The 13,580-nt window shown below is 45.0% G+C and overlaps 1 protein-coding gene across 3 annotated transcripts in view; it reads left to right on the forward strand.

Moving 5' to 3' along the window:
* The window catches only part of ZNF280D (zinc finger protein 280D), a 131,751-nt gene that overhangs the window by 86,033 nt on the left and 32,138 nt on the right, over positions 1-13,580 (forward strand). For all 3 annotated transcript variants that reach the window (XM_069765937.1, XM_069765940.1, XM_069765938.1), the window contains 3 exons: positions 170-232; positions 1,184-1,302; positions 1,451-1,490. In XM_069765937.1, coding sequence (XP_069622038.1) covers positions 170-232; positions 1,184-1,302; positions 1,451-1,490 — 222 coding nt within the window. The remainder of the gene's footprint in view (positions 1-169; positions 233-1,183; positions 1,303-1,450; positions 1,491-13,580) is intronic.

The following is a 13,580-nucleotide window of genomic DNA, read 5'->3' on the forward strand; positions in this document are numbered from 1 at the left end:
TTTCAATATTTAAAATGTATCAAAGCTGGGATACTTTAAGTACCCTGCAGTAAAATGGGTATATCAGACGTTTTCTTATAGAATAATAGAGACATTAGTAAAATACAAACTTTACAATCTGGGTTTCATAGGCATTAAAACAAATGAATCTTTTGTTCTTCACATGTAGGTATCACGGCAGGAATTCCAGCAAACGTTCCAAGGTCACTAAGAGGGGCCCCATTGACAAAAGGTACTCTACCAATTGGAAGTCAGATGCTCACGCAACATTTTTGACTATTTTGCCCAGTCTTCCTTTTTAAATTATTTTATGCCTATATGACTTGAAATAGAAAAGAATAATAAAATCAGATTTATCCAACCAGTGCATGCCCAGAACTGCTATGTCTTTGACAGGCTGCAGCGATGGTATCATGACGGCAACACATGTGCACGCTGCAGCCAATCACTGGGCTCATCACTAGAGTTGAGCGAATTTGTTCGGGTTCGGTTGCCGAATCTGAATTTGCCATATTAGTACCCGTATTCATGCCGAATTTATGTTTGATCGGTTCCGAACATTTTTGGTAATTTCTTCTCCCATTGACTTTAATGATGTTCGATGAATATTGCAAAAACAATATTCGCTGCCGATCGTATTCGGAACCGAATCCGAACAAATTTGCTCAACTCTACTCATCACTAAGCCGTTAAGTATAAAATAGCTCGAATTGAATACCCCTTTTCAGACATTATATATCTTTGAAAATTTGTTTTGTTTCTCAGATTTAGTTTAACTGTTGCTTTCCATAAAGTGAATGTCCATTTAAAAAAAAAACACATTCTGCAACCTACAAAGATGTGGTGTTGCAGGCACACTGATGGCATACCGATTCAAAACACTGACACCAGTACTGTTTTTTCCAGTACTGGTTCTATACGGATGTGTGGAGGGAGCCTTGCTTGTAAATCGGTGTTGAATACCCTTGTAATATAACATTTATCACTTAGCCTTTAGATTGGAGATAAATGTTTTAGGGGAAAACCTCACACTCTGCAATTTTTGGACCTAAGAACAATTCTGTAGTAAAGTTTGGATGTACATTGTAAGGCTATTCTGACATACGGATATGAAGATGAATTGTTTACATGCATAGTTTTATCTTTTTAGAAGTCTTAACTACTCCTATTTTTGCTTTATTAGGCGTATAACTGTGGTGTGCCTGAACTGTGATTTCATGACTGACGTTTCTGGTTTAGATGACATGGCCAAACATTTGAGTGAAAATCCCGCTCATTCATGTCAAGTGGTCACAGAAAATGGTAAGAGCAGAATGTCCTCTGTCTTATTTATCGTTCTATTTCTTTTCTCATCCATCACTATTAATTTTAATCATTAGTATTGTAAACGGTGACATTTTTTATTTTTAAAGTGAATTCATGTTTTTGTTTTTTTTTCTTTTGATCTCAGTTTCCATATTATCCTCAACTCATCAAGGAGACATGTCTATGTAAGTTAGACTTTTATTTACTGCCCTCAAAGTGCTATAAGATTAGTGTTTGGCTTCAAGGCATAGAATAAACGCCCACATTTATCAAAAGTGGCATCATTTTAGTTCATTTCTACGTTGAAGCCTGACTACTTTATTGACTTAGTGTCACATCTATAAGTTCCCTTCTTTGATAAAACTGCCACACTCACTGCATACTCTTCTGCCATTAACTGGCTAAAATGATGCCACTTTTTCTATTATAAGCCAGGGAATTTTTGTGTCTTTTTGAAAAGTTATATTTCATAAATGTGCATAAATCCTTAGCAAACCATTAAGCCTCATTCACTTTTCACTTCAGCTATAACAACTGACATGCATGGCACAAATGGCTCTAAATTTAGCAAGTTGGTTAATAAATGTCACACAGCAGATGAGACATAATTTTGGAGTAAAATGCTGCAAGAAGAATGCGTTGATGCATTGATAAATGTGGGCCGTAGTTTTGCTTAGCATAGTGCTTACCTTGTTTGAATTTTGTTAAGATCTGTTTCCATATTGTCATGCTCCATGAAAGTCTCTCAAATATGATTGTATGTTAAAGGTTTTTCTCGCAGTCACTTGTATATCACCTATCCTGTGATATCCTGTATAATTAATAGGAGCCCTCTGCCATTTGTTCAGCCTCACTAGTCTTGCAAGACCACTGCTCATGTAACTCGTCCCCACAAGGTCTGCACATTGAGTAGACATTACGGGATGGTATTGGGAAGCTCAATTTAACGTCATTCTACCATATCAATTATTAACCTTTTATTTTACGCTAAGGCAATTGGGCTAAAATGTGTCATTAGTCAAAGTCCCCATCCATTTTTTTTCCCCAAGTTTCACTGTGGCCATTAAGTGTAGTATTGGACTATTCCTTCTTGCTCTGTTGGGATCACCGTTCAGAAGTCAACTCCTTATTCTCACCAACTGGATTACAATGAAAATGTAGATCACGTAGATTGGAGTGTTGGAGCCCCTCAGGGTACAGTGCTGTCGCTCTTCCTCTTCACATTGTATACAGCTGACTTTCAGTATAAATCAGATTTTTGTTACCTCCAAAAATTCTCAGATGACTCCGTGATTGTAGGGGGCATTGTGGGAGGCCGGGGGGAGGAGGAATATAGAAGGGTGGTTTCTGACTTTGTGGATTGGTGCCGGACTAACTGTCTGGAACTAAATGTAAAGAAAACCAAGGAGTTGGTGGTAAGTTATAGAAAGAAAAAGGAGGATTACTTATCGATTAATATTGCTGGCCAGGAGGTGGAGATTGTTGAGAGCTACAAATATTTGGGTGTTCACCTTGACCGTAAACTCGATTGGAGGGGTCATACAGAAAAGGTTTACAAGAAGGGAATGAGCAGACTCAACTTTCTTCGGAAGCTCAGGTCGTTCAATGTGTGCAGTAAAATGCTGGAAATGTTCTACCGTTGTGGCAAGCGCCATTTTTTTTTTTGCTATCATGTGCTGGGGCAGTAGTGAGCGAGTATCTGACGCTAATAAGCTCAACAAACTTATCAAGAAGGCAAGTGCAGCTGTTGGCCTCCATCTGGAATCTTTTGAGGAGGTATTGGAGGATAGAATTCAGAAGTGTAGTGCTATAATGATCAATAATACTCACCCACTATACGAGCTGTTCTTGAAGCAGAAGAGCACATTCAGCAGCCGCCTAATCCTACTAAGGTGTAAGAAGGAGAAATTCAGGAAATCGTTTGTAACTACTGCTATGGGGATGTATAATAATTTGGTGGTAGACAACAGTGACTGATTGTTGGTGTACTAATGTCAATTAACAGTGATTTATATACCTCAACTATCCACATTTATTTGTTATGTAATGTTGGTATACTTGTGCAAGAATTGTGTCCTAATATTTTATGTACTGCTGTTTGTATTGCTGCTGTAATACCATAATTTCCCCCAGGATCAATAAAGTGTATCGTATTACAGTGATCTATAGTACTTCACTTGTTTATTTCTGTTAATGTTGATAATTATGGCTTACAGCCACTGAAAACCCAAAGGTCATTATCTCAGTAAATTAGAATACTTTATAACACCAGCTTGAAAAATGATTGTAAAATCCAAAATGTTGGCCTACTGAAATCTATGTTAGGTAAATGTGCTCAATACTTGGTCAGGTCTCCTTTTGCATCAATTACTGCATCAATACAGTGTGGCATGGAGGCGATCAGCTTGTGGCACTGCTGAGGTGCTATGGAAGCCCAGGTTGCTTTGATGGTGTCCTTCAGTTTGTCTGCATTGTTGGGCCTGGTGTCTCTCATCTTCCTCTTGACAATACCCATAGATTCTCTATGATACTGTTGTTTTTACACCAGGTATTGCTACTTTTGGCAGTGTGGACAGGTGCAAAATCCTATTGGAGAATGAAATTTCCATCTCCAAAAAGTTTGTTGGCAAAGGGAAGCATGAAGTGCTCTAAAATTTCCTGGTAGACGGCTGCGCTTACTTTGGTCTTGATAAAACACAGTGGACCTATACCAGCAGATGACATGGCTCCCCAAACCATCAGTGATTGTGGAAACTTCACACTAAACCTCAAGCAGCTTGGATTGTGTGCCTCCCCACACTTCCTCCAGACTCTGGGACATTGATTTCCAAATTAAAAGCAAAATTTACTTTCCTTTTGGAGTATGTCAATGACTGCCGTCTGGACATCTGTCAAGTCAGCAGTCTTGCCCATGATTGTGGAGCCTACTGAAACAATCCTTTCAAGGCTGCGGTTATCCCGGTTGCTTGTACACCTTTTTCTACCACACTTTTTCCTTCCACTCCACTTTCTATTAATATGTTTGGATACAGCACTCTGCGAACAGCCAGCTTCATTAGCAATGACCTTTTGTGACTTGGGCCTCTTTCACATTTCCGTTGTTTGGCCTCCGTCCAATTGCATCGTTCTGTGCAAAAAACGAATCCTGCAAAGTTGCCCGCAGGATGTATTTTTTGCATAGACTTGTATTACTGACGCATCCCGACATGTGGACACCCGTTCCATACGTCGTGCACTGGATGCGTCTGTATTTGGCGGACCGTCGTAGTGAAAAACGTTCAAGGGCACGTTTTTTCGTACGTCGGGTCCTGCAATTCCTACCGCGCGTGCACGGCCGGAACTCCGCCCCCTCCTCCCCGGGACTTTAGAATGGGCAGTTGAAAAACTGCATCCGCTGCCCACGTTGTGCCGAATTTTCACATCGTCCGTCGGTACGTCACGCCAACACTTAGCAGCAGCCCTATACCGACAGAAGTGTGAAAGAAGCCTTACCTTCCTTGTGGAGTGTGTCTATGGCTGCCTTCTGGAAATCTGTCAAGTCAGCAGTGTTCCCCGTGATTGTGGAGCCTACTGAAACCGACTAAAGGACCTTTTTTTGATGATCTAATTTTGTGAGAAACACAGGATATAAGGTCATAAAGTAAATTAAGATACCACTCATTGCAGTGTTATTATTATTATTATTATTATACATTTTTATAGCGCCATTTATTCCATGGCGCTTTACATGTGAATACGGGGCAAATATAGACAAATACATTAGCAGATAACAAGGCACACGAGTACATAAGGAGGGAGGACCCTGCCCGCGAGGGCTCACAGTCTGCAGGGGGTGGGTGAGGATACACTAGGAGAGGGAAGAGCTGGCTGTACGGCTGTTCAGTAGGTTGAGGATCACTGCAGGCTGTAGGCTTGTCGGAAGAGATGAGTCTTCAGGTTCTTTTTGAAGGTTTCTATGGTAGGCGCAAGTCTGATGTGTTGGGGTAGAGAGTTCCAGAGTATGGGGGAAGCACGGGAGAAGTCTTGGATGCGGTTATGGGAAGAAGAGATGAGAGGGGAGTAGAGAAGGAGGTCTTGGGAGGATCGGAGGTCGCGTGTAGGTAGGTACCGGGAGACCATGTCACAGATGTATGGAGGAGACAGGTTGTGGATGGCTTTGTATGTCAGTGTGAGGGTTTTGAACTGGAGTCTCTGGGCGATAGGAAGCCAGTGAAGGGCTTGACACAGGGGAGAGGCTGGGGAATAGCGGGGGGACAGGTGGATTAGTCGGGCAGCAGAGTGTAGGATGGATTGAAGTGTTACAGGGAACAAATATATTTCAGGAAATAGGACCTCCAACGTTTCACAGAATACCGTGGGCCAAGGAGTGCTGGCAAAAGCCAGAATACAAAAGATAAATCCATTAAAATGGTGATCACATCAGAAAAAAATACTCCTAAGCGTTTATGGTGCGTATAGCACCCTTAATCAGTGACCTCTTCTATATCACTAAAATAACATAAGTACTAATAGGCGTCTTTTAATAGTATGCAATACATCACTTTCTGCAAAAACAAGTCCTTGCACAGCTCCATCGATAGAAAATTGTAAAAATCATTTAGAAAAAAAATATGGTGACATAAACTAAAAAATTTAAACCTTTCATGTTCTAAAAGTAGTAAGACCTACAGTATACGAATATAGTATCCTGAAAATGACCTGCAAAATTAAGTTTAAGTATGCATATTCTGTCCTCTGAAAAATATTTTGGGAATAACCCTTAACCCCTTTACCCCCAAGGGTGGTTTGCACGTCAATGACCAGGCCAATTTTTACAATTCTGACCACTGTCCCTTTATGAGGTTATAACTCCGAAACGCTTCAACGGATCTTAGCGATTCTGAGATTGTTTTCTTGTAACATATTGTACTTCATGATAGTGCTAAAATTTCTTCGATATAACTTGCGTTTATTTGTGAAAAAAACGGAAATTTGGCGAAAATTTTGAAAATTTCACAATTTTCCAACTTTGAATTTTTATTCTGTTAAACCAGAGAGTTATGTGGCACAATATAGTTAATAAATAACATTTCCCACATGTCTACTTTACATCAGCACAATTTTTGAAACAAACTTTTTTTTTTCAAGGAAGTTATAAGGGTTAAAATTTGACCAGCAATTTCTCATTTTTACAACCAAATTTACAAAACCATTTTTTTTAGGGACCACCTCACATTTGAAGTCATTTTGAAGGGTCTATATGGCAGAAAATACCCAAAAGCGACACCATTCTAAAAACTGCACCCCTCAAGGTGCTCAAAACCACATTCAAGAAGTTTATTAACCCTTCAGGTGATTCACAGCAGCAGAAGCAACATGGAAGGAAAAAATTAACATTTTACTTTTTAGTCACAAAAATGATCTTTCAGCAATAATCTTTTTAATTTCCCAAGGGTAAAAAGAGAAAATGGACCTCAAAAGTTGTTGTCCAATGTATCCTGAGTACGCTGATACCCCACATGTGAGGGGGAACCACTTTTTGGGCGCATGGCAGGGCTCAGAAGGAAAGGAGCGCCGTTTGACTTTTTCAAGCTAAATTTGGCTGGAATTGAGATCGGACGCCATGTCGCGTTTGGCGACCCCCTGATGTGCCTAAACAGTGGAAACCCCCCACAAGTGACCCTATTTTGGAAACTAGACCCCCTAAGGAACTTATCTAGATGTGTCATGAGCACTTTTATCCCCCAAGTGCTTCACGAAAGTTTATAACGCCCGGGCGTGAAAAAAAAAAATCCTATTTTTTCCACAAACATGATCGTTTAGTCCCCAATTTTTTATTTTCTCAAGGGAAAAAGGAGAAATTGGACCCCAAAAGTTGTTGTCCAATTTGTCCTGAGTACGCTGATACCCCATATGTGGGGGGGACCACTGTTTGGGCGCATGGCAGGGCTCAGAAGGAAAGGAGCGCCATTTGACTTTTTCAAGCTAAATTTGGCTGGAATTGAGATCGGACGCCATATCGTGTTTGGCGACCCCCTGATGTGCCTAAACAGTGGAAACCCCCCACAAATGACCCCATTTTGGAAACTAGACCCCCTAAGGAACTTATCTAGATGTGTCATGAGCACTTTTATCCCCCAAGTGCTTCACGAAAGTTTATAACGCCCGGGCGTGAAAAAAAAAATTCCTATTTTTTCCACAAACATGATCGTTTAGTCCCCAATTTTTTATTTTCTCAAGGGTAAAAGGAGAAATTGGACCCCAAAAGTTGTTGTCCAATTTGTCCTGAGTACGCTGATACCCCATATTTGGGGGGAACCACGGTTTGGGCGCATGGCAGGGCTCAGAAGGAAAGGAGCGCCGTTTGACTTTTTCAAGCTAACTTTGGCTGGAATTGAGATCGGACGCCATGTCGCGTTTGGAGAGCCCATGATGTGCCTAAACAGTGGAAACCCCCCACAAGTGACCCCATTTTGGAAACTAGACCCTCTAAGGAACTTATCTAGTTGTGTGGTGAGAATTTTGAACCCCCACGTGCTTCACTAAAGTATATAATGCCCAGGCGTGAAAATAAAAAATCCTATTTTTTCCTACAAAAATGATATTTTAGTCCCCAATTTTTAATTTTCCCAAGGGTACCAGGAGAAATTGGACCCCAAAAGTTGTCCAATTTGTCCTGAGTACGCTGATACCCCATATGTGGGGAGGAACTACTGTTTGGGCACACGTTGGGGCTCGAAAGGGAAGTAGTGACGTTTTGGAATGCAGACTTTGATGGAATGTTCTGCTGGCATCATGTTCCATTTGCAGAGCCCCTGATGTGACTAAACAGTAGAAACCCCCCACAAGTGACCCCATTTTGGAAACTGTACCCCCTAAGGAACTTATCTAGGTGTTTGGTGAGAAATTTGAACCCCCACGTGCTTCACTAAAGTTTATAATGCCCAGGCGTGAAAATAAAAAATCCTATTTTTTCCCACAAAAATGATATTTTAGTCCCCAATTTTTAATTTTCCCAAAGGTAACAGGAGAAATTGGACATCAAAAGTTGTTGTCCAAATTGTCCTGATTACGCTGGTACGCCATATGTGGGAAAAAACTGTTTAGGCACACGTTGGGGCTCGAAAGGGAAGTTGTGACGTTTTGGAATGCAGAAATTGTCTGCGGTCGTCATGTTCCGTTTGCAGAGCCCCTGATGTGCCTAAACAGGAAAAAAAAAAACACAAGTGACATCATTTTGGAACCTAGACCCCCCCCCCCCAAGGAACTTATCTAGATGTGCCCCCTTTTTGGAACTAATGTACGCTTTCTTGTAAAGTAAATTAGTAGTGCATGGAGGTGTGGTACAATCTGAAGCAATCCTTCATACACAGGCCAGGTTTTTCGGGGCAGGTGTCGCATTGATAAATGGTGTCCTTGCGTATTCCCCTTTTGTAACACACTCGGCACCTTTTTTGCGGCTTACCTTTTCTGCCGGTTGGCGGGACCACCCCCGGAAAATGCTGGCCTGGTACGATACGAGCACCTTCAGTTCCGGAAGTACTGGGGCCCTCTCCTTCCGGAGTACCAAATATCAGGGCCTTAACCACTACCTCCTGGAACTGAAGGTACGACGTATCGGTGTGGCGTGCACATCGTAACAGCAGGAAAGCGTTGAGCATTGCCATTTGTACGATGTGGACGACCAACTTTTTGTACCACACCTTGGCCTTTCTCAAAGCACTGTATGGTTGGAGGAGTTGATCAGAGAGATCAACCCCCCCCCCCCATGCTTTTGTTGTAGCCCAGTACACAGTCCGGTTTGCAGACCTGTGTAGAGGTACCCCGTACAGTGCTGAGGGCTCTGCCATCACCATGTATGGTGGTCAAGAGAAGGACATCCCTCTTGTCCTTGTACTTGACCACCAGCAGGTGGTCGCTACATTGGGCCTTGCTCTCACCTTTTCTGAGCATCTGCCGAAGTAGCGTCTTTGGGAGGCCTCTCTGATTTTTGCGCACAGTACCGCAGGCTGCGGTACCTCGCGCAGAGAGGGATTTGTAGAGTGGGATGCTGGTATAAAAGTTATCAGTATAGAGGTGATAACCTTTATCCAGCAGTGGGTGCACCAAATCCCACACGATCTTCCCACTCACTCCCAGGACAGGAGGACACTCAGGGGGTTCAATCCTGCTGTCCTTCCCTTCATACACTCTAAACCTGTGGATGTACCCTGAGGCACTCTCACACAGCTTGTAGAGTTTGATTCCGTACCTGGCCCTTTTGTTGGGCAGGTATTGACAGAATCCGAGCCGCCCCTTAAAATGGACCAAGGACTCATCCACGCAGATGTCCCTTTTGGGCACGTACACTTCAGAAAACTTTTTGTTGAAGTGTTCGATGACCGGCCGAACTTTGAACAGACGGTCAAAGTTGGGGTCATCTCGTGCGGGACACTGTGCATTATCGGAATAATGCAGGAATTTATGGATGGCCTCAAAACGTCTCTGAACCATGGCCATTCGGAATACTGGAGTGTTATATAAAACATCTACACTCCAATATTGCCGCATTTCTGGCTTCTTCACGATCCCCATGTGGAGGACCAGGCCCCAAAACTGCATCATTTCAACTGCGTCTACAGGAGACCAGTTGGAAAATGATGTACCGGGGTTTTGCTCCAAAAATTGACGAGCATACAAATTAGTTTGCTCCACCATGAGGTTAATAAAATCCTCAGAGAAAAAGACTTTGAAAAAGTCTGTTTCTGTGAGGCCCGTGCTGTCAAACTTGATTCCTGATTCTGCCACAAAATCAGGAATCAGTGGCTCGTAATTTTCGGGGGGCGAGGTCCATGTGGGTTCCGCAGTGGGGAGCGCTGGTTCAGGAGTGGTGGGGGCTGCCTCATCTTCTGTCCTGGGGCGTCTGCGTGGTGGTTCCGCAGGACCCGAAGAGGAGGAGGAGGAAGAGGATGAAGAATCAGAAAAGTGAAGAAAAGTGGGATCCTCTCCCTCGCTATCGGTGTCGGAGGCAAGGAAAGCATATGCCTCCTCCAATGAATAGCGCTGTTGGGACGAGCGGGACATTTTTGTGTGAATATGGTGATTGGGTGCACTTTATTGATAACTGTATGTGTATGTGTGGGGGGATAGTGATTTGTGCAAACTTATCTGAAAAGAAAATGCTAAAAGGAGAAGAAAAACCTGTAAAAAAAAAAAAAAGGCAGGCACAAACTCTGATAAGAGAACTGCGTCACTTATCAAAGTTTGGCGGCTGCGGGATGTGTGTACGGAGGTTGCGCAAAAAGGCTGAAGGGAAAAAAGCGAGAGTTGATCGGTGAACTGCGTCACCAATCAACGCTCGGCGGCTGTTAAATGGGCGCACGGAAGGAGGTTCAAAGGGGGGTAAAAAGAGGAGGAAGGGAGATGGGGGTGGAAGTGGGGATTGGGCAGGGATCAGTGATCAAAACGTACGGTTGTAGTCAGGTGGCGCAAAAGGGGGGTGAAAAAAAAAAAAAGGAAAACGGCAGGCACAAACTCTGATAAGTGAACTGCGTCACTTATCAAACTTTGGCGGCTGCGGAATGTGTGTACGGAGTTGGCGCAACGGGGGCGAGGGAAAAAAAGCGAGCGTTGATCGGTGAACTGCGTCACCAATCAACGCTCGGCGGCTACTAAATGTGCGCACGGAGGCGGCACAAATGGGGGTGGAGGGGGTAAAAAGAGGGGGAAGGGGGGATTGGGGTGGATGAACGGGGATTGGGGTGGATGAACGGGGATTGGGGTGGATGAACGGGGATTGGGCAGGGATCAGGGATAAAACTTACGTTTAGTTGTCTTCTTTCTTTAGCAGGGATTGTGGTGCTACAGGCTGCTGTGGCACCACAATACCCAGCACGGCAGGGAGATCCAGGCACAAAATCCAGCAGGGAGATCCAGCAGTATGACCGCTCTGTAGGAATCCTCAGCTAGAATGAGGACCCTGCAGAGCGGTCATACACAGGTCAGGCAGGTGACACAGACAGGTCACAGAGCGGTCATGCTGCTGCTGTGACCTGTCATTGGTGGGATCGACCATAACATCGATCCCACCAATCAGAGCTTTCCTGGTAACCTGGCTGTGACCTGCCTAGGATCGGATCTGTTCGCGCCATCCTAGGCAGGTCACAGCCAGGTCACCTGCAGGGCACAGAGCGGTCACAGCGTGATCGCCGCTGCGCCCTGTGATTGGCGCGATCGACGATGACATTGATCGCGCCAATCGGCTCCTGCAGGCCCTGCTGGGCCTGCACTGTGTCCTATCCTAGGATCGGTGCTATTAGAGCACCGATCCACGCAGGTTCCGGCAGGGCACAGCGCGGTAATACCGCGCGGTGCCCTGCGATTGGCGCGATCGGCGATCGCGCCAATCCGGGGTGTTTTTGCCGGTGCTTGGCGTTGCCAGGCACCGGACCTAGGATCGAGTACATCGGTACTCGATCCTAGCCTGTGACCTCATTGTTTCAGCCGCTCCGATTGGCTGAAACAATGAGAATGGCTGTGATTGGCTGTTCAGAATTGAACAGCCAATCACAGCGATCGAGAGGGCGGGTGGGCGGCGACAATGCCCTGGATGCCGAGGCCATCTCCCCCCAGGTGAGATGGCGTCGGAATTTTAATGCGATCACCGCGACTTAAGTCGCGGTATCGCATTAAAGGGCAGGACGTACTATCCCGTCAAGGGTCAGATAGGCCCAGGGCACCTCGACGGGATAGTACGTCCAAGGTCACAGAGGGGTTAAGTTTGGACGGAGCAGAAAACCCGCGCCGCCCCCTTCTGTACACGCGGTGATTTCGGATGTGTTTATTGCACACATCCAGAATCTCCGCACAACATACATCATACATAGGGCCCTGTAATTTACCTTGCGGCGACTGAGCGTCGCGCAAGGTAAACAGACATGCTGCGGTCTAAAAAGATGCGCCGCATGTCCGTAAACGCAGGGCCGCCGGATGCGTGTTCGCATAGTGGAGGCGGGATTTCATAAAATCCCCTCCACTATGCTGTAACATCTGAATGCTGTGGGTTGAACGCTGTGGTTGTATTCAGTGTTCAATCTGCAGCTAATCCGGATGTAATACTTTTTTTTTTTTTTTTTTAAACTTGCTGTGCATCCTGCAATACATGGCATAGTGGTCAGTCCCTTTCTTATCTGCTAAAACTAAATTTACCAACAGCACTTGCTTTTCCTTTGCGCTGCACCCCACTCTCCTGACTAGCCCCACTTATCCAGAGTTATCATCAAGCTAATGTAAGTAGAATTCACATTAGGCATCTGTGCGCTCCTTGCACCGATACCATACCCAGCCTGAACAATTTCATTTTCTACAAGATACATCACTATATCTGCATTGTGGTTTGGCATCATTAGCTGGTTCTAACAGAACTCTCCTACACACTCCTGCACAACGGCAGTGCAGAGCTGTTTTTGTTGCCTGTTGCTAGCATATCAATTTTGATAAACTGCAAATGCCGTTTTATGGATGCAATAATAGACCAGCATTTGCAGTTTTGCATCATTGGTCTCTTTGCAGCAACAAACACAGATCTTATCTCGGTGTACTCTTCTGTAGTAGATCTTCTCAACCCCTCTAAGCACAGCCCCATCTTGCAGTAAATTCCTCCTTTCAGCCATCTGCTGCAGTGTATCCCTCCTCACAGAGCCCCTGCTGCAGCAGATCTCTCTTCTCAGACCCCTTTATACAGCTCTAGGTACTGCTCCATCCTGGTATAAGCTCTCTGCACTGTAATTAACCCCTTCCCGACCCATGACGCCACGTAGGCGTCATGAAAGTCGGTGCCAATCCGACCCATGACACCTATGTGGCGTCATGGAATGATCGCGTCCCTGCAGATCGGGTGAAAGGGTTAACTCCCATTTCACCCGATCTGCAGGGACAGGGGGGGTGGCTTCACCACCCCCCCCCCCCCAAGCCCCCCCCCCCCATGGCTACGATCGCTCTGATTGGCTGTTGAAAGTGAAACTGCCAATCAGCGATTTTGTAATATTTCACCTATTATAACTGGTGAAATATTACAATCCAGCCATGGCCGATGCTGCAATATCATCGGCCATGGCTGGAAACACTAATGTGCCCCCACCCTACCCCACCGATCGCCCCCCCAGCCCTCCGATCTGTCCGGTACACTGCTCCGGCTCCCCTCCGTCCTGTGCTCCGCTCCCCCTGTGCTCTTGTCCGCTCCCCCCGTGCTCCAATCACCCTCCCCGTGCGCCAATCACCCCCCCTGCACTCCGATCCACCCCCCCTCCGTGCTCCGT

Source organism: Ranitomeya imitator, chromosome 4, assembly GCF_032444005.1.
Source record: "Ranitomeya imitator isolate aRanImi1 chromosome 4, aRanImi1.pri, whole genome shotgun sequence".
NCBI lineage: Eukaryota > Metazoa > Chordata > Amphibia > Anura > Dendrobatidae > Ranitomeya > Ranitomeya imitator.